We start from the raw sequence: 21,577 nt of genomic DNA, 5'->3' as shown, positions 1-21,577 counted from the left end.
GCTCCAAACACGGATGACTTTCGTTCTTCAGTGGAGCATAAAATGAGAGTTTTTAAGAACATGCTGGCCACATATAAGGGAAACGAATGAAGACCTGAGCTGTCAAGCTCCAAATCAAAATAATACTAGTAATAAAAATATATAAAGGTTGTCTGACTTGGGTATTTTTGTAATCTTCTGTAATCATACGATGCTTCTTTTGAGGAAAAGACTGACATTTCATTTCTTTACTGAAAGTCTTGACACCAACCCTTTTAAGCTTCTGCTTCATCCCACTCCTTTTCCAACATATTGTAATTATTGTTAAAATACTTTATAGATATTGTTTTTTTGTTTTCTTTCGGCATGTTGCAACATACTTACTGTATTTTTATATTTTATTTTATATGCATCTTTTTGTTATTCGAAATAAAGAATAAATAAATCCACAGTAGCTCTACTTGCCATGATGTCAAACTCATTTCTGATCCAGTTCACAAAATCAGTCTGAATGATTTGCTCCTGAGTGGAACTGGTCCAGTTTTCTCTCTAAAGTTAACATCACACTGGAGAGGGAAAGATGACCAGTCGACCAGGGGCCGGTTTCACAAAGACAGACTTTGACTACGGCTTAGATATAGTAGATAGTCAGACTTCAGATAGACATCTAAATGAGAGCGTTGCACAAAGCACTTAAGACTCTGACTATCTTAAGTAGGACTACACTGCAGTGCATTCTGGGTAAAATAAGAACATTTTCAAAACAAAAAACATGGCGGATCGAGTAAGCGCATTCAGCCGCTCAGTGCAGTTTACCCCAGCGGAGAATATGTGTTTGTTGGAGGAGTGTAACAGTTACAAGGACATTTTACTTGGGAAATTTAGTAGAGAATGTAGAAACAAGAAGAAATGTTTAAATTATGAGCCATTTTCCCTTTTCTTTTGGCTGTCTGTAATGTACCTGATTGTTACTGCTGGTTGCCAAGGTAACAGAGTCTTAGACCTAAGTTAGCCTGAGGGTAAGAGGGGTCTAATTTTTTGGGTCTAAATGAAGTCAGTCTTTATTTTTGTTAAACAGTCTAATTTGCATTAGATCTAGTCTATGAGCACATGTTAGACTTGTCTAACACTATAGACCGCTCTAAGATAGCTTTGTGAAAACGGCCCCTGGACTTACATTTAGGTGATTGTGGGATACAAAACATCACATGACCTCAGAAGACATGCAATATAGTTGGACGGATGACTTTAATGATAGGTTAGGTTTAGTTGGGTTTGATCAAAACACTGCATGATGATCCTGCATCAAACCTTAAACTTTGCTGTTGTCATGACGACCTGTACGCATCTTGATTTCTGTTTATGAGAATCAATAAGCAGCAGACACAGTGAGATAAATAGTTTCCCCATGGTTTAGATTTGTGTGTGAATATATACACAAAAAAATAGTGAGTTGTTTTAACCCAATTTTGGGTCAAAAATGGACAAAACCAAATGTTGGGTTAAAAAATGTCATTTAAAAACCTAAACCAATGGCTGGGATTGTCCATATTTGACCCAAAGTTGGGTTGAAACAACCCAGCATTTTTTAGAGTGTAATGTTTCAGTGCACCTTGTTATATTGAATGGTGGCCTGTGCTTTGTGTGTGTGTGTGTGTGTGTGTGTGTGTGAAGCACACAGAGGAAGCCTGCAGTAGTGAAGCACACCTGTAGATGGCGCTGTGCTCCTGAGCGTACGAGGCCCGGAGCAGCAGACGCTGAACGCTGTGGAGGACGGTGTGGAAGTCTCTCTTGCTGACGGCCAGTCCTGAGGCGTGATGCTGAAAGCTCTCCGGCAGGAGCTCTATCCTGCGCTCGGCTGAGGAGAACCGAGACCCCGCCAGCCTGTCCGTCAGTCTCAGCCCACCGCCCTGAAGAGAGAGAGCAACACGTCAAGCGCTCCTCCTGTCCGTCAGCACATGCAAAACAGCTGCCGTTTGTAAATGATAAACGCACAAAAGAACATTTATAGGTTTCCTTGGCTTTAATTTGTCCCCATTATTCGTTAGTAGTTAATAACAAAACCTCCTTTTCTAGACATGCAGTCTATAATAATTATAATCAGCTTTATATACAAACAGCAGACGTTCTTGGTATGTTCTCAAACCAAGTAAACGTGCGTGTGTGTGTGTGAGAGAGAGCGTGTATGTGTGTGTGTGTGTGTGTGTGTGTGAGAGAGAGAGAGAGAGAGAGAGAGAGAAAGAGTGTATGTGTGTGTGTGAGAGAGAGAGAGAGAGGGTGTGTGTGTGTGTGTGAGAGAGAGAGAGAAAGAGAGTGTGTGTGTGTGTGTGTGTGGATTTACCTGTCAAATTTGACCCCACAATGAAGCTAATATGAGAAAACCTCCAATTTAGGAACATCTTCATTTGGAAAAAACAATTCCTAAATGGAATAAATTTAGTTTTTTAAATTCTAAAAAAGGTTGTTTTTTTGTTTAGTTTTTTTTTGCTATTAGGTTAATCAATATAAATATCTTTAAATAAAACTAGTAGAAGTGGTATGTCTTCATGTGTGTGTGTGTGTGTGTGTGTCTGTGCATATGTGAATGCGTGGAGAATAGGGTGATTTATGAAGAGGCATGCAATGTACATAAAAAAAATTAGAGATTGTTTTGATGGAAGGAGGAATATTTTCAGGAAATTATGTTTAATAAATTGTGAAAAATTGTGCGTGCGTGTGTGTGTGTGTGTGTGTGTGTGCATTGATGCAATAACAGGTAATCCATATATCTCAGCTCTGGACTCATCCTAGAGCATTATGGGATGCGATTCATTCAGCTCGTTTATTTACCACCCCACCACACTGACTGCTGGGAAAATCAGGCTTTATTGACATGCACATGCACAAACACACACACACTGCTAGAAGATTGAGGATTTATGGGAGCCGGACTCTCTATTTGCACAGAGTTAATGAGGTATGCACATGCAAAACAGGGCTTAACGAACAATAATTACCTGTCATACACACAGGAGCATGGCAGCGCCACACACACACACACACACACACACACACACACACACACACACACACACACACAGACACACACATGCAGCCTCGCATCACACTAACATTTCCTTCAAATCTACAAAGGACAGAAGATTAACATAATGTCAGCAACTGAACACACAAGCACACACACATGCTGGGTTTTCATGTTTCATGGGGACTTTCCATAAACATAATTATATGGAGGAAAATGGTCCGTCTTTCAGATCTTAATAAACCTAATGGAGTTTTTTTTAGATGTTTTTCCTAAAATTCCATAAGAGAATTAAAAATAGACGCATTGCAGTAAGAAAAAACAGTTATTGGACGTTTGACAAGAAAATACTATTTAAATCTTTCTATTTAAAAATTTCACATTTGATTCAATGCTTTACTTGCAGTTTATTTATAATGATTTGTGAAATTTACTCACAATATTTGAGTTAAAATGGTTTCCAAGTAAATTCTACACAATTTTTTTTCAGTGTGTACAATATACAGCTATACAAAAAATTATAATTGTCTTTTTTTCTACTTTTCACCACATGATCCCACTAAAATTTTTATATCTTTATATAAAAAAAGATATCTCATATTTGTAATAATATATCACGAGGCAGGTGTGTGTGAGAGTCACGCTGATTTGCATGTAGTTGAGAATAAAAATCTTTAACACGGCATGAATAAACCAAATATTATGAGAGTGTTTTCAGTGGAGACTAAATAAAGAAGACTACGACTCGCTTCGGCTGAGCTGAGCCGACACAAATTAAACAAATTCTTGCTTGCACGCAAACAGGTGTGTGAACGCATACTCAAGCACACGTTTACACACACGCAAAAGGTTCGCACAAACATAAACACAGCTGCGCGCGACACCAGCACACACAAATGCACGTATACAAACACACTCGCAGACATAAACAGCTTCAGTCCGGCTACACATCTACACTATAATTCTGACCAATTGTAGACAAAACAAAGACGACCACGCTGTGCCCTGGACGCCCACATGACTCACCAGATGAGCCGAAGTGTTGGTAAATGGCATGATTGCTGGGCCGAGCTCAGGTAATGGGATCTCTGTGTAAAACTGAGGTCATTTAGCCTCTAAAGCCCTATTCGCACTGGATTAGTATTATCTGGGGACCTCGTGTGATTTAGAGATCACCCCCCCACATCTGAATTTCATGTGGGATCAGAGAAGCCTGTGATTTTACTTGAATTACTGACTTATCTCCTGGATATGATGTCAATAGGCTATTGCTTGGAAATGTCTTGTTGTTATTCACTACTGGTCAAAAGTTTTAGATCGGTAAGATTTTTTAATGTTTTTAAGAGAAGTCTCTTCTGCTCACCAAGGCTGCATTTATTTGATAAAAAACAATAATAAAAAAAACCCAGTAATATTGTGAAATATTATGACAATTTAAAATGACTGTTTTCTATTTTAATATATTTTAAAGTGTAATTTATTCCTGTGATCAAAGCTGAATGTTCAGCATCATTACTCCAGTCTTCAGTGTCACATGATCCTTCACAAATCATTCTAATATGATGATTTGATGATCAAGAAACATTCATTATTAATCAGATAATTAGATTTCAGATAATGCTGTTCTTTTGAACTTTCTATTCATCATAGCATCATGAAATAAAAATGTAAATAACTGTTTTCAACATTGATAATAATCATAACTGTTTCTTGAGCATCAAATCATCATATTAGAGTGATTTGTGAAGGATCATGTGACACTGAAGACTGGAGTAATGATGCTGAACATTCAGCTTTGATCACAGGAATAAATTACACTTTACTGTATATTCACATAGAAAACAGCTGATTTAAATTGGAATAATATTTCACAATATTACTGTTTTTTGTTTGTATTTTTAATCAAATAAATGCAGCCTTGGTGAGCAGAAGAGACTTCTTTTAGTGGAGCGGCTAAGTGATATAATCGTTCAGTTTATGATACAAGCGTGAAAATTGGCATGAGCAGTCTCCATGGGTCACTTGACAAGAAAATTGTCCGAGCCACTTGAAATTTCAAGATTTTTTTTTTTTCAAGATGGCTGACACCTTAGTGGAGCAGTTAATTGATATAGTGGTTTATTTGGTGATACAAGCATGAAAATTGGCATGAGCAGTCTCTGTGGTTCACTAGACAATAAGCCACCCACAGCTACTTGAAATTTCAAGATGGCGTCCATTTTTCAAGATGGCCGACACCTTAGTGGAGCAATTAGGCTCATGGCAATTTTCATGCTTGCATCACTAACTAAATGATTTCTTAAGCCTAATTGCTCCACTAAGGTGGTGGCAATCTTGAAAAATGGCCGCCATCTTGAAATTTCAAGTAGCTGTAGGTGGCTTATTGTCAAGTGACCCACAGAGACTGCTCATGCCAATTTTCATGCTTGTATCACCAAATAAACCACTATATCACTTAACTGCTCCACTAAGGTGTCGGCCATCTTGAAAAATGGACGCCATCTTGAAATTTCAAGTGGCTCGGACAATTTTCTTGTCAAGTGACCCATGGAGACTGCTCATGCCAATTTTCACGCTTGTATCATAAACTGAACGATTCTGCCAAACATAAGCACTTAGCCGCTCCACTATTTTAAAAACATTAAAAATCTTACCGATCTCAAACTTTTAACTAGTGTAGGTCTAGCTGAGTGACATATCATAAACAGAAGAATGTTCCTCACCGCATGCTGATATTCATGTCATCCATCTCCATCTAATCACTCTTTTTGTTTTTGCTCTTCTGATGGTTTTCAGCTTTCTCTTTCTGCAAATTGTATAGTTGTACAGTGTATAGCGATATGACTCCATTCTTCGCGAAAGATGGATAAAAACGCGCACAGGATTACAAACGACCCCGCCAAATCACAGAGATGCCGATTCGCACAATTAAATATTGTAAAGCCTTCTTTTATGCTAGAACATGTTGATATGCTGTTGGCATATAACAATGTATTGATTCTAGGGGTGTAACGATACCCTCATGTCACGATTCAATACATATCACAAAACTGAACTCACGATATGATTGTGATACTCCAAGACATTTGATAAAAAGTTTAACAAAAAAAATGTACTGTTGATTTAAATGCTAAATTACATTGTGTGTGTAAATGAACAGGCTTGGACTTGGTGCTGAAACCAAAGCACAGGACAATAGAGACACCAGAATAACAATATTCATGATTCTGAAGATGAAAATACTGAAATATTTTAGATGAATATGCTTGCACTCTTTCACTGACTAGATATATTTAAAATAATGTAGGCCACTTGGCATTATCAGGACCCACTAATATTCCCACATTGCTGTATTATACAGTATATTCAAAATGATAGTAGTTTATTATAGGAAAAACTAAAACTCTCTCAAGGGAACTCGCGTTGCACTCGAGATGGCGCTGTGGGAACGCTCTGCGTGATTGTGTCGTGAAGCACTTGTGAAATCAGTCCAATGGCGTATAGGCGGGTGACGTCATGGCAGGAAGCTATAAAGCGCACCCAGACCAAACATGGTCAGCTTCTGTGTCTTCAGCAAGCGCTCTGTGTGAAAGTTGTTGTTTGCTTTGCTTACCAGTAAAGTGCTTTGTGTCTTCGCTTAAAGCCAGCCATGACAGAACATGAAATTTTGCATGTGACCTTGAGAAATTGTAACCCCGGGATTGCTAGCATACTGACTGTGTAGAGCTCCTGTGTTGAACTTGTTTGCAGCACGAGGACGCGCTTTCTGGGGTGTAGCGTCACATATATGTCTTGTTCTGTTCTGTTTAGTTTCATTATCTTATTTGTTGTCTAGTTTTTTCATTCGCTACAAGCTCACACGTGACAGTTACAGCACAAGGCCTGAGCGTTTATGCAAACAGCATACGCAAGTTTTTTACAGTTACTTAAAATATTTTCGAACAAAAAACTTACTTTTAAAATATACAGTGGGTACGGAAAGTATTCAGACCCCCTTACATTTTTCACTCTTTGTTATATTGCAGCCATTTGCTAAAATCATTTAAGTTCTTTTTTTTTTTTCTCATTATTGTACACACAGCACCCCATACTGACAGAACAACACAGAATTGTTGACATTTTTGCACATTTATTAAAAAAGAAAAACTGAAATATCACATGGTCCTAAGTATTCAGACCCTTTGCTGTGACACTCATATATTTAACTCAGGTGCTGTCCATTTCTTCTGATCATCCTTGAGGTGGTTCTACACCTTCATTTGAGTCCAGCTGTGTTTGATTATACTGATTGGACTTGATTAGGAAAGCCACACACCTGTCTATATAAGACCTTACAGCTCACAGTGCATGTCAGAGCAAATGAGAATCATGAGGTCAAAGGAACTGCCTGAAGAGCTCAGAGACAGAATTGTGGCAAGCCACAGATCTGGCCAAGGTTACAAACAAATTTCTGCTGCACTTAAGGTTCCTAAGAGCACAGTGGCCTCCATAATCCTTAAATGGAAGACGTTTGGGACGACCAGAACCCGTCCTAGAGCTGGCCGTCCGGCCAAACTGAGCTATCAGGGAGAAGAGCCTTGGTGAGAGAGGTAAAGAAGAACCCAAAGATCACTGTGGCTGAGCTCCAGAGATGCAGTCGGGAGATGGGAGAAAGTTGTAGTAAGTCAACCATCACTGCAGCCATCCACCAGTCGGGGCTTTATGGCAGAGTGGCCCGACGGAAGCCTCTCCTCAGTGCAAGACACATGAAAGCACACCTGAAGGACTCCAAGATGGTGATAAATAAGATTCTCTGGTCTGATGAGACCAAGATAGAACTTTTTGGCCTTAATTCTAAGCGGTATGTGTGGAGAAAACCAGGCACTGCTCATCACCTGTCCAATACAGTCTCAACAGTGAAGCATGGTGGTGGCAGCATCATGCTGTGGGGGTGTTTTTCAGCTGCAGGGACAGGACGACTGGTTGCAATCGAGGGAAAGATGAATGCGGCCAAGTACAGGGATATCCTGGACGAAAACCTTCTCCAGAGTGCTCTGGACCTCAGACTGGGCCGAAGGTTCACCTTCCAACAAGACAATGACCCTAAGCACACAGCTAAAATAACGAAGGAGTGGCTTCACAACAACTCCGTGACTGTTCTTGAATGGCCCAGCCAGAGCCCTGACTTAAACCCAATTGAGCATCTCTGGAGAGACCTGAAAATGGCTGTCCACCAACGTTTACCATCCAACCTGACAGAACTGGAGAGGATCTGCAAGGAGGAATGGCAGAGGATACCCAAATCCAGGTGTGAAAAACTTGTTGCATCTTTCCCAAAAAGACTCATGGCTGTATTAGATCAAAAGGGTGCTTCTACTAAATACTGAGCAAAGGGTCTGAATACTTAGGACCATGTGATATTTCAGTTTTTCTTTTTTAATAAATGTGCAAAAATGTCAACAATTCTGTGTTTTTCTGTCAATATAGGGTGCTGTGTGTACAATAATGAGGAGAAAAAAAAAGAACTTAAATGATTTTAGCAAATGGCTGCAATATACTGTAACAAAGAGTGAAAAATTTAAGGGGGTCTGAATACTTTCCGTACCCACTGTAGCTGTAACCTGGCCAAGCGGCCGCAGGTATCTGGAAACTTAAGCTTAATCCAAGGAATAAAAGGACAGCAGAACTTTTGAACTAATTTTACAATTCTGTGCTACAAATTTTACACAGACCTTCAGGACAGGCAAAATCAGGGCACATGTCACGTCTTGTTTTGGCCGTGTCTCACGTCTCTGGGGTGTCTCTGTCATGTTCCCTGTTATAGTCATGTGATCCTGCCATGTGTTCCCTTGTCATGTTGTCATTGGTTCATTGTTTCCCTGTAGAACTGTTGGTAAGCATCAAGTCCATGTTTTTGTTTTGAGTGCCGACGCCACGCCCACGCCACGCCAACGCCACGCCAACGCCAACGCCACGCCACGCCAACGCCACGCCACGCCACGCCACGCCAACGCCACGCCTTTGTTTTATGTTTAATCTTGTTTTTGAATAATAATAAACTGCACTTGGGTTTTACAACTTGCCTTCAGTGGACACACGTTACAGAACATCCTTTACTTTTTTTTAACTTTTTTTACAGTCAAATTTGTTAGCATGTAACCATTTAGATTAAAAATCTTTTCATAAACTTCTGACCAAAATTTTTGCTAAAGAGGCGGCCAAGTGAACGTTGTCAGACAAGTTTTCAATGAAATAGTTGGAGGGAAAAATCCTGTTTAGTTTTGAGGCCTAAAGGGAAAGTCTGCCTGCATATTTCACAAGGAATCACAACCGCGGAGAGTTTAAAAGAAACCATTTATTTCACTTGATACTATCAAATCCAGTGTGAATGCATTTGCGATTGGACATACGTACCTCTATGATGACATCAGGAGCGCTGATGATGCGAACCGGGTCGTCTTTGCTCTCTGTGTCATGAGAGACCGTATACACCAGCATGCCTCCATACGCCAAGAGCTGCAGACGCAAACACACACAAGCCGGAGCAAGGGTCAGCAAACGTGTCTGTTTTCAAGGAAAGGTCGAAAACAAGTTCAAGACGCAGTGATTATTGATGAAGCCACACACACACACACACACACACTCCCCTCGCTGAACAAAGCAGAGCACATTCTCCTCTCCAGGTCTTTCGCTGTTATTGGGTAACGTTACGCTGCAGGGCAAATCAGCGCAGTTAAATCAGTCCAGCACACTGAGGGATGAGCTGAAGCTTCACTGGGGAGAACAACACTTCTCCATGTGTTTTTGCATCCAATCCTGGCTTTTTATTCACACACGCGCCCCCACACACACACATACATCCTCCTACATGCTCCTACACTTCAACGGAAACTAAATCTCCTCAGATTCGGCTGGGTTTGCAGCGGTGTAGAGGTCAGAGCTCCTCTCTCCAACACACCCCAGACTCATACGGCATTCACATCGAATGCTCCTCAAAGCAAACATCAGAACGTCTTGCTTGTTCCACTTTTATATGTTCTGACTGCTCATGTCTAAAGGAACGAGGGGAGACGTTTGTCTCCAGACCAACACATGAAAAAAACATCGATTTTTCAACACTGCGGCTGTCCGGCCGGCTAGAAGTGACATTTGGGCAAATTGCCCAAGAAATGCCATATTTCATTCCAAAATCAATAGGAACAATAAGAAATTATGATATTTTTGCTTACACAAAATGAAGCCTATTTAAGGACCATTAAGATTTTTCAGTATCTTGATATTATTTTCATGGCAGTTAAGTCTATTTCCCCACAAATTCTCATTGCCATAATGCAAGTAATACACATACAGTACATTTTACATTAAAAAAATCTTACCGACCCCAAACATTTGAACAGTAGTGTATTGCATTATATTATATTGGGGAAAATCTGCTCAATTGTTTTAAAAATAATGTCAGGAAACTTCATGTTCCTTAAATGAGGTTTCAATCTGTGTATGTATATGTATATTTATATACACTACCGGTCAAAAGTTTTAGATCGGTAAGATTTTTTATGTTTTTAAAAGAAGTATCTTCTGCTCACCAAGGCTGCATTTATTTGATTAATGTAAATGTAAATTTAAAACAGCTGTTTTCTATGTGAATATACAGTAAAGTGTCATTTATTCCTGTGATCAAAGCTGAATGTTCAGCATCATTACTCCAGTCTTCAGTGTCACATGATCCTTCAGAAATCACTCTAATATGAGGATTTGATGATCAAGAAACATTCATTATTATTCTCAATGTTTCAAAATTCTTTGATGAATAGAAAGTTCAAAAGAACAGCATTATCTGAAATCTAAAGCTTTTGTAACATTAAACACTACCGTTCAAAAGTTTGGGGTCAGTAAGAATTTTTATTTTATTTTTGGGGGAAAGAAATAAAAGTTTATATTTATTATATTTTAATTAAATGCTGTTCTTTTGAACTTTCTATTCATCAAAGAATTTTGAAACATTGAGAATAATAATGAATGTTTCTTGAGCATCAAATCATCATATTAGAGTGATTTGTGAAGGATCATGTGACACTGAAGACTGGAGTAATGATGCTGAACATTCAGCTTTGATCACAGGAATAAATTACACTTTAAAATATATTAAAATAGAAAACAGTCATTTTAAATTGTCATAATATTTCTATTTTTTTTTTTTTTATCAAATAAATGCAGCCTTGGTGAGCAGAAGAGACTTCTTTTAGAAACATAAAAAATCTTACCGATCTAAAACTTTTGACCGGTAGTGTGTATGTTTCCTGTTATCGTCGGCCTCTTGTGACATCATGGCTGCCTCTTCAGCTCAACCAGTACTGAGTGTTCAAGAATCACATCATTCTGAGCAGCAAAAATTAATAATGCTCGGGTCAACAGAGTCATTAGTTCAGTAAGCTGAGGTCACTTAAAAACACATGAGTATTAATTCACGTAAATGCAGTTATTTAATAGGAATGTAATAATAGCTTCCTCTTGCCATTAAGTAGTCTAGTGAAGTTGTTGCATTGGTAAAAAGTACTGTGGTAGTCCCATGGTGCTATACTACATGCTATTCAGAGGTACTTCAAAGAACACCATGCTACTAATATGCTACATTGTAAAAAAACATGGTACTGCCATCGTACCAAATCCAAAAAACATTGGCACTTCTTTATTGTTAGTGTGAGTTCTTTTAGTAGACGGCAAAAATAATCAAAACCCAAAAGCTACGACAGACGTAGACTCAATGGGAAAAATGAAAAGAGAGAGTGAGAGTGGAAATTAGAGCATCACCCCCGGCACATCTGACAGGAAATGAGAAACAGGCCATCAGTCCGGCACCTAAAACCTAAAGACAAGCGACTCCAGAGCATTCTGCCCTCCGACCTCTAGTGTGACCCCTCTCTCTCCATCAAATCAACCCCCGCTTCGCCCTGCTAACCCCTGCGTCTCAGCCCGTTTATTTTAATGTCCAGCAGAATGAGCCTGATATGGATCAGAGCCCACCTACAGAGACACAAACAAGCACAGCTCCACAAACTGAGTCTGGTTTGTTTGTGTTGTCCTTGTGACATCTAGTTCAAAAGGCAACACACATCTGGAGAGCGCTGAGAATGCAGGAAAAAAGGGCCAGCACATAAACACACACACACAAACACACACACACACAGAGAGTAACTAATACCATGTGTGAACGCCAATGACCAGTAAAACCGTAGGCAAATATGTTGAGACTATACAGACAGACGGAGAATCTCAGGGAGCAGCAGAAAACCAGAGGAGATTTGTAACATGTTTGTGTCTGTGATTGTAGTGATGGCGTTGTGTTCACACGGCTGTTCCACTTCTAGAGCTGCTGTTGTCAAGCTGATGATCAGAGCAAATGTTCACAATATTACACAACCTGTTTTTGAAATTGTTTCTACATAATAAAAATACTAACAGAATGTTGCTATGCAACAAAAAATAATGTTCAGCTATGGAAGCTGTGAAGTGACGTCAAAGAAACTGCGCTATAAAGCGATATATACTGTACTATATCTTTCCTGTAGCTCAAACAGTAGAGTGTTGGTGCTTGCAACCCCAAGGTCATGGGTTCGATTCCCAGGGAAAGCAAAAATTGATAAGAATGTAAATGTGTACCTTGAAATACAATGTAAGTCGCTTTGGATAAAAGCGTCTGCCAAATGCATAAAAGTAAATGTACTGAATAAAGCAAATCTCAAATGCTTGGTTATTTATATTCACAAAATGCATAGCTCTATATATAACTATAAGTGTGTCCAAGTTTATCTGCATACATACAGATCACTCATGTGAAACTAATCTCAACTGATGGATTGTTATTATTATTGCAGAATGTAAACTGTATTATCACTGTATATGCCACAGAATTACCAGATTATAAATAATAAAGATATGAATATATGTTGGTAACACTTTACAATAAGGTTCATTAGTTAACATTAATGTATTAACTAACATGAACTAACCATGAGAAATACATTTATTAGAGTATTTATTAATCTTTGTTAACGTTAGTTAATAAAAACACAGCTGTTCATTGTTTGTTCATGTTAGTTCACAGTGGATTAACTAATGTTAACAAGATTTTAATAAGGTATTAGTAAATGTCGAAATTAACATTAACAAAGATTAATAAATGCATTTGCACTAATACACAAATGTATTAGTGCAGTTCAATATTAGTTCATGTTAACTAATGTTAACTAATGAACCTTACTGTAAAGTGTTACCTATATTATAAACATTAACGTCAACAACAGTTCCAGTCCTCGAATCTGATTCGTCAAGCATGGGTCCGAGAGCGCTGGCGTTATGAACGAGTCACTAAATCACTCGTTCAAATGTTTCGTTTCGTTTCAGGACAGAAAAAGATGACTGTCTTTATGAACGAGTCATTTGAATTATTCATTAAAACCAGAATTATAAAACAGCTATTGAGTGTTGTGTTGGATCTGCTGTGTCTCTGTTTGGTGGAGCAAAAAAGGCAAAGTAACTGGCAATTTTGTTACTCAATATTAACTTACTGAACTGTTATTTAACAGGAATATCACACATTTACAATCTGGCCTGAATGTCAGCATTGATTACCTTTATACAACAGTTAGTTCTGGTTCTTGAATCTGATTGGCTGAGAGCCTTTCCCACCATGCACAACTGCATGATCAGTCTGGGACCAGAACCTTTTATAGGTTCTATAAAGTACCTTTCCAGGCCGTGCCAAGATATTAAAACTTACGTAACAGACTCTTTGTGTGATCTCATTTAATCGCAAAATAGCTTTTGAGGCGTTTACATGAGTCATTTTCTGAAACCACACCAAAAATCTGATTTTAAGGAATATTATATCTAAAAAATATCAAAATATCAAAACTGAAAGTTACAGCAAAGTTTGAGCTAACGATACGCATAAATTAATGTCCAAGAAAATGATTTTTTTCTTCACAATTGCACATAATCTCCATCGCTCCATGAAAAAACACCAATCTATGTGTGAAATTCGTGAGCGAACGCTGTAAAGACTCACAATTTCCAGGTAATGTGCACTTCCTCCACAGCAATTTAAACTCTCACCGGAGAGACGTCTGAAACTCTCTGTAGAGGGAAGAATGAGCTGGTCTCTAATTTAACATTATCTTACCAAAAGAAAGCTGTTGCCATAGAGATAAACAGACTGTATTACCAGACGCCTTGTCCAATATGCGGTTACTCAATGTAAAGAGCGAATTCATATGGATCCAGCATTAAAGACAATATAACTTCACACAACCACTAAAACGTCTACAAATGTGTCTTGTGTGTGTAAGTGTGACGTGCATGTCAATCTAAATCTACTCTTGACAGTCCATTTAAGGAAAGCATTAAATGTTCCAGTGTCAAGCAAATAATGTCTGACTCAAAAGCCATAAAGACTAAAGTGATCAGACTTATAAAAGCGTCGGCATTACTGCAAATATAACAGTGGATCTCATGAAGAAGTGTCTGTATTACACCACAAAAGCAAAGGGAAAAATAAGAAGATATATATTTTGCATGAAGTCCATTTTTTAGGACGATTATGTTTGTTTTTTTACTTTTTATTTATAGTAATTTGGTGGACAATGAATTAAAGAAAATAATGTCACAATGCAAATAATCTTAATGATCCTAAAATAATAAAATACGTCAAGGTGTCAAGAGATTCATCCAGAAAGGCTTTTTTAACACATGTAACCGACTCTAAGTGCATCAGTGACGCACAACCTGATGAATCCTTCATTTAAAACTTTAAAAGTCAATTAAACGTACAGCCTAATATATCTGGATATGAAAAGCCTTATAGATGAATGCTGACAGTGGCTTTAAAGTCAGACTAATGGCATCATTAGCAGTGGAGAGAGTTCAGAGGTCAAAGAACATCCGCAGTTTAACAGCTTCCCACACCACACATCTGAATATTCAGGAAAATCATATGCATATTCATCTTGTTCACTGTCTTGTCAAGTCCTCAACCTCAAGTGTGTGTGTGTGTGTGTGTGTGTGTGTGTGTCTTCTAATGCTCAATCATGACTGATCAGTCAGCAGTGAGTTACATGTGAGGGAAAGAGCATATGAATTGGTGTTTGTTGACCCTATTATAGTGCTATCCTAATGTATATTCTGAGTCTTTCCTAGTCTTTATTTCCCCCAAAAAATTCCTTCCATAAAATGCACGTTACAGTATGATTGAGGATTAGTTAATTTATAGTTAACTGGTTTTTTTAAAGGTCTCAGCACATCTGCGCATGTTTACACAGGAACAAACACAAAAACACTTTCAGTGTAAACGGCCCCTTATTCCCATCACAGCACCAGGTAAAGTTTCCCAAAGATTAATCAGATTATAGTTGCAATTTTGGCTTCCAGTGGTTGTTAAAACACGATTATAAAACGATTATTGTGCCACATTGTGTTCCTTTCATTTAAAGCAGTGCGCTTTTGCTGAAGCCCAAATGTAAAGGTGCAGTTTGTAGTTTCTGCGACACTTGTGACACCTAGCAGAATTACAAAAATAAATGTCATATTTTGCAAACGTCCCTCTTGCGCATCAAGCCTCCCTCAACTCAAACATCACATTACAGCTCTTACGGGTGTTTGTGAAGGAATGTCTCAACGGGTAAAATTCGGCTACTTTCAATAAAAGCTCCAGCATATTAGGAATACTTTTAGCTGTGTTGCTGTGTGTCATGAGTAAGAGATTAGTAGACTAATAACACTCTGGGCCCTATTTTAACAACCTGAAACGCAAGGTCTCGGGCGCTGTTGCTATTATACCGGCGGGATAAATGACTCTTGCGGCCAACGCAAATCTAAAATGTGTTGGTCTGAAGTAGCTTCATTACTCATAGGTGTGGTTTGGGCGTAACGTGAAATAAACCAATCAGAGCGTCATCTCACATTCCCTTTAAGAGCAGGCGCGCTTGTTCCATGGCGGATTGCTATTATAATGGTGGATTTGCCAGACGCACGCCAGGAGCGGTTCACAGCCGAGGAGACGACGTTCTCGTCAGGGCCGTAAAACACAGAGAAGTGCCATTGGGGATGGAGAAACACACACAAATTAGTTTCGGTTTAACAGGCGTATGATAATTTGGGTAAATGTGTAAGCTAGATTTATGCCTATTATTTCACATCTTCATGGACACCACAATGATTTCCCTCATGTGGTAATATTTTTCCTTGTAATAATGTATGGTTTTCTAAAAATGAGAACTGCTGCTTCTGTGTGTAGATGAGAGAAGCAAAGTGTGTGTGCGTTGTGCACACGCTACACTGATTATGGCCAAGCATGCGCCCTTAAAATAGCATATGAATAACATGCGCAACGCGCCACTGACTTTAGACTCGGTTTTTCCTGGTCAGTGGTGGAATTGTTTTCTGAAACTGCAAAATAGCACCAGGGAACGTTTGTGCCAGAACACGCCTCCTCTTTTCACTGAACCGCCCCCGGGAGTGCAAGTTCATTTCCTAATTTACAGACGTGTGTCTGTGGAGGAAAAGTCCGCTGTGCGTCGGGTGCAAAATAGGAATGATACATGCGTCAGTGTACAAAGTCAGTTGCGCTGTGTTCAAGATAGGGCCCTCTGTCTAGAGTGAATGCGAGTGTCTGGCCTATAATAACCTCATCCAACGGATTTCTGAACAGGTGCATGATGATGTATGGAAGCTTGTTCACTTTGATGTGCTCATGACCTGTTTAATCTTTGAAGGTCTAAATGCAGTAAATTTTGGCTTGCACCTCTGTAATCGAAGCTGAATGTCTTTTCCCATGTTTTCCCAGTCATGGTCACACACCGGCTAAACACCCTCTGATGTATATCACTGTCTGAAATAAGATGAAGGTGTTTCTCAGACAGATCAGTCCTGTGTACTCATCTGATTTAATATTTCACACTGCCATTATGTGCATCTTTAAAGTCCCCGGTTGTCCCTCTCTCCCCGCAGACGGTAAAGTTAAATCAAGGGCAAATGAAAGGCTAAATGAGCCTGTAACATAACAATGATAAATTATGTCTGTATTATAGTCATGCGACGGACATCATTACAGCACATTATCAGCAGATTAATACTAACACACACATACATACACACACACACACACACACACACACACACACACACACACGTTGGGTTTTCATGTTTTATGGGGACTCTCCATAGACGTAATGGTTTTTATAGTGTACAAACTGTATGTTCTCTCCCCTTACACTAATCCTACCCCTAAACATACCCATCTCTCTCACACACACACACACACACACACACACACACTAACCAGACCCCTAAACCTACCCATCACACACACACACACACACACACACACACACACACACACACACACACACACACACTAACCCGACCCCTAAACCTACCCATCACACACACACACACACACACACACACACACGCTAAGCCGACACCTAAACCTACCCATCACACACAGACACACACACACACTAACCCGACCCCTAAACCTACCCATCACACACACAAACTAACCGAACCCCTAAACCTACCCATCACACACACACTCACACACACACACACACACACACACACACACACACACACACACACTCACACACACACTAACCCGACCCCTAAACCTACCCATCACTCACACACACCAGACTCACTTTCTTGTGCAGGTAAGCAGACGGGGCGCTCCAGTAGTAGGGTGCCGTCAGGTGAGTCTGAGCATCTGATTGGCTCACGGTGAGCTGGTGGGCCGTCTCTCTGCTAGGCTCCGCCCACACAAGCCCCTTCCCATCCGCTCCTGTCAGATACCATCCAGACATATCCGTCACCTGCAGACAAACACACCAAAACACACAGATTTATGAGACTGTTGTGAGTGCAGCGTAGAGATTGGGGCAATAATGATATGGAATTTTTTGTTTTTGTTTAATCATTTCAGCAGAAGGTCCAGCAACTTTATGTATTAGGGGTTACATTGGTAACCTGAGACGTTTTATGGAGAGATTGAGAGGCTACATTAAATATTTGCACATAAAATTCATGGAATTGTGTATTTTCAGGTACGCTTGACAGATGGCATGTAGTCTGTAAAATGTACTGTAAGAAAATAAAAGATTTAACTTCCAACTGCATCTGTTCCTGGATAAATTTAGCAGTTATTGATTTCATGTCATTGTCACTTTATTTCAAACCTTATTAGCACATAATGCCCTCATTATAAAGAGAACATTATTGACTGTTTCTCTTTCTCTCTATCCGCTTCCCATTTGGAAAGGACATTGAGAAATGCCTGAGCTTGACATGTATATTTGGAATAAGAGCTGAAAGACACAATCACACATGACTTTGTGAGATTCACCCATTTAAAAAAGGGACACTGCAAAGCACTGTTCTGTGTATAAACCTGATAAAAAATAAACATTTTCTCTAAAATAGGCCCTGATATTAATACTAATATTTCTTATTTCAGTGTAGTTTAGCATCACGTTTCTGAGTAAGACTGTGTGTGATTAGACAGTTTCATGTATGTCTTTAGCCACTTTAGATTCATTAAGATTAAAGCCACAGAACACACACACACACACATGCATGGGCAGCATATGGACAGTTTGAACGCACACACACAACCGGCCATAATTAAAGCACACAGAGCTCTGAAAACACAACTCAAGGTCAGCTTAATTGTACAGACAGATGCTGGTAGCCATCTCTCTCACACACACGCACGCACGCACGTACACAACAGTGGCACTGATACACACAAATTCATACACACAAATTGATGCAAAAAATGGCCCATACACTATTAACCTTTCACCCTTCATAACACTCTTCCCTTTAGTGTAAAGACTGCGCTTTTGACAGTTCGCTTTTAAACGTGATGACCAGCAACTTTTTATTCACTCATTAAACTGGAAAATATGTGAATGTGAATGGCCTGTGTGTGTGTGTGTGTGTGTGTGTGTGTGTGTGTGTGTGTGTGTGTGTGTGTGTGTGTGTGTGTGTGTGTGTGTGTGTGTGTGTAAGAACAGCCATTACTGCTTAATAAGACTGAATCCCACTAGCCAAGCAGAGATTTGAGATAGTGTAACTAATGAGAAACGAGACCCCTCTCTCTCTTTCTCTCTCTCTCTCTCACACACACACACACACACACACACACACACACACACACACACACACACACACACACACACACACACACACACACACACACACACACACACGTCTCCTACATTACTGTAGTCCCAGTGGGATTCAGTACACAGGCTGGCCAGCCCATAACAGTAGCACTTCTCGCATCCACGGAGACGGTCTTCACCGCGGAGATGATAATATCCCTGTTTACAACGGTCACAGTTCCGGCCCTCCACATTCTCCTGAAGAGAGAGAGAGAGAGAGAGAGAGAGAGAGAGAGACACTGTTGAGTGAAACTGGGCTGCATGCACTATTAAACACTGTTAAAGCAGCTCTAACCCATGGGAAGTGTGTTACTTAAACACACACGCAGGTGCGCAAACCTCCACTGAAGGAAAACTCATTATTCTTCTATTTCATTTATTTCAATAGCTGCAGGACCTCTGTAACAGGGTTTGTGCACCACTTAGAATTATGTTAAGATTTCATAACTGCTATAAATTTAAATGAGTTGAAATAAGCTTGCCAAAATATAGCCTATTCCCACTACCGTTCAAATGTTTGGGGTCGGTAAGATGTTTTTGAAACATAAATCATTCTAATATGCTGATTTGCAGGAACTGACATAACTATAACTATAACTATAATCAATTGATTAAAAAATGTACGGCAAAACTAGTTGACAAAATGCATTTTGCAATATGTAATGCAATTTGTTTTAGCACAAAACTTGAACTAGTGAAACTGCTCTGTTGTGTGTCTGTGAAGAATTGTTGAATTGTAATTCGGTACACTTGCAATTTCCAGTTCAAACTGATATGTGTGTGTGTTGTGACCAGCTTCATTCAGATTCACAATTATAGGGCCCTATGATCCTAATGATCTGAAACGCAAGTATCAAGCACGAAACGCAAGTAACTTTGTGGGCGGATCTCGGGCGCTGTTGCTATTATACCGGCGGGAAATCTAAAATGTGTTGGTCTGAAGTAGCTTCATTACTCATAGGTGTGGTTTGGGCGTAACGTGAAATAAACCAATCAGAGCGTCATCTCACATTCCCTTTAAGAGCAGGCGCGCTTGTTCCATGGCGGATTGCTATTATAACGGCGGATTTGCCAGGAGCGGTTCACAGCCAAGGAGACCGACGTTCTCGTCAGGGCCGTAAAACACAGAGAAGTGACATTGGGGATGGAGAAACACACCCAAATTAGCTTCGGTTTATGATAATTTGGGTAAATGTGTAAGCTAGATTTATGCCTATTTTTTCACATCTTCATGGACACAACAATGATTTCCCTCGTGTGGTAATATTTTTCCTTGTAATTATGTATGGTTTGCAAAAATGAGAACTGCTGCTTCTGTGTGTAGATGAGAGAAGCAAAGTGTATGTGCGTTGTGCACACGCTACATTGATTATGGCCAAGCATGCGCCCTTAAAATAGCATATGAATAACATGTGGAACGCACCACTGACTTTAGACTCGGTTTTCCCTGGTCTGTGGTGGAATTGTTTTCTGAAACTGCAAAATAGCACCAGGGAACGTTTGTGCCGGAACACGGCTCTTCTTCTCACTGAACCGCCCCCCAGGAGCGCAAGTTCATTCCCGAATTTCCCGACGTGCGTCTGTGGAGGAAAAGTCCGCTGTGTGTCGGGTGCAAAATAGGAATGATACATGCGTCAGTGTACAAAGTCAATTGCGCTGGGTGCAAGATAGGGCCCATGATCTTAAAGGGTGTCAGATCTGAATGCTGTGAGAATCCAGAACTAACTTTTCTGACCGCGTGACAAACTCTCTCAAATGAACTTTTCTGACTGCGTTCTGACCCTTTACTTTATTTCTGTACATGACAGCGATCTGCTGTAAGTTTGGCATGGGACCGCAGCACCTGGAGGGAGTCCATCCTGTCTGTGGGAGTAATTTACTGATGTTCCTTAATGTTCCCTTCACACTGGCGCTCTGCCTGAGCCATTACTGAACAGAGCCTCTATAATCAGACCATCACAGCCTCTTCATGAGGCCAACGCCAAACACACTTCACCTCCACTCACTCTTCATCTGTTCATCCATCCATTCATCCGGAGTGCTGAGAGAAATTCTGTGAAACCCTTTGCAATGATCTGTAGTCCTGCATTAAGGCTGAAGTGGGTGATCCCCCCCCCCCCCCCCCCCCCCCCCCCCGTTTTAAAGCATTGCACAGTTTGTGTGTGCACTGAAGACTTGAACATGGGAAAATTGATTCAGGCTGAAACAAATTCGACAGCTGATGGAAAAAAAGATGCATGCTGGTTTTCAGCGTAACATCAGAGTGTAAAGCGGCTTTCAAGCTGTATTTCATTTACACAGAATAAAGATCCAGTGTCTGAGACTGGGCCAGACCAGACAGATCATACTGTACTGCAGCTTTCATATGAAGCGTTGC

General features: G+C 39.9%; 1 protein-coding gene across 4 annotated transcripts in view; it reads right to left on the bottom strand.

Annotated features, from left to right (window-relative positions):
* The window catches only part of lama2 (laminin, alpha 2), a 220,791-nt gene that overhangs the window by 121,072 nt on the left and 78,142 nt on the right, over window positions 1-21,577 (bottom strand). For all 4 annotated transcript variants that reach the window (XM_084432101.1, XM_084432103.1, XM_084432104.1 and 1 more), the window contains exons 11-14: window positions 19,255-19,398; window positions 17,677-17,847; window positions 9,395-9,496; window positions 1,687-1,889 (exon numbers count right to left, since the gene is read on the bottom strand). In XM_084432101.1, the coding sequence (XP_084288227.1) occupies window positions 1,687-1,889; window positions 9,395-9,496; window positions 17,677-17,847; window positions 19,255-19,398 (620 nt within the window). The remainder of the gene's footprint in view (window positions 1-1,686; window positions 1,890-9,394; window positions 9,497-17,676; window positions 17,848-19,254; window positions 19,399-21,577) is intronic.

The sequence above is a fragment of the Rutilus rutilus genome (genome assembly GCF_951802725.1).
Source record: "Rutilus rutilus genome assembly, chromosome: 15".
In the NCBI taxonomy this organism is placed as follows: Eukaryota; Metazoa; Chordata; class Actinopteri; order Cypriniformes; family Leuciscidae; genus Rutilus; species Rutilus rutilus.
This window is presented reverse-complemented; position numbering and strand designations above follow the sequence as displayed.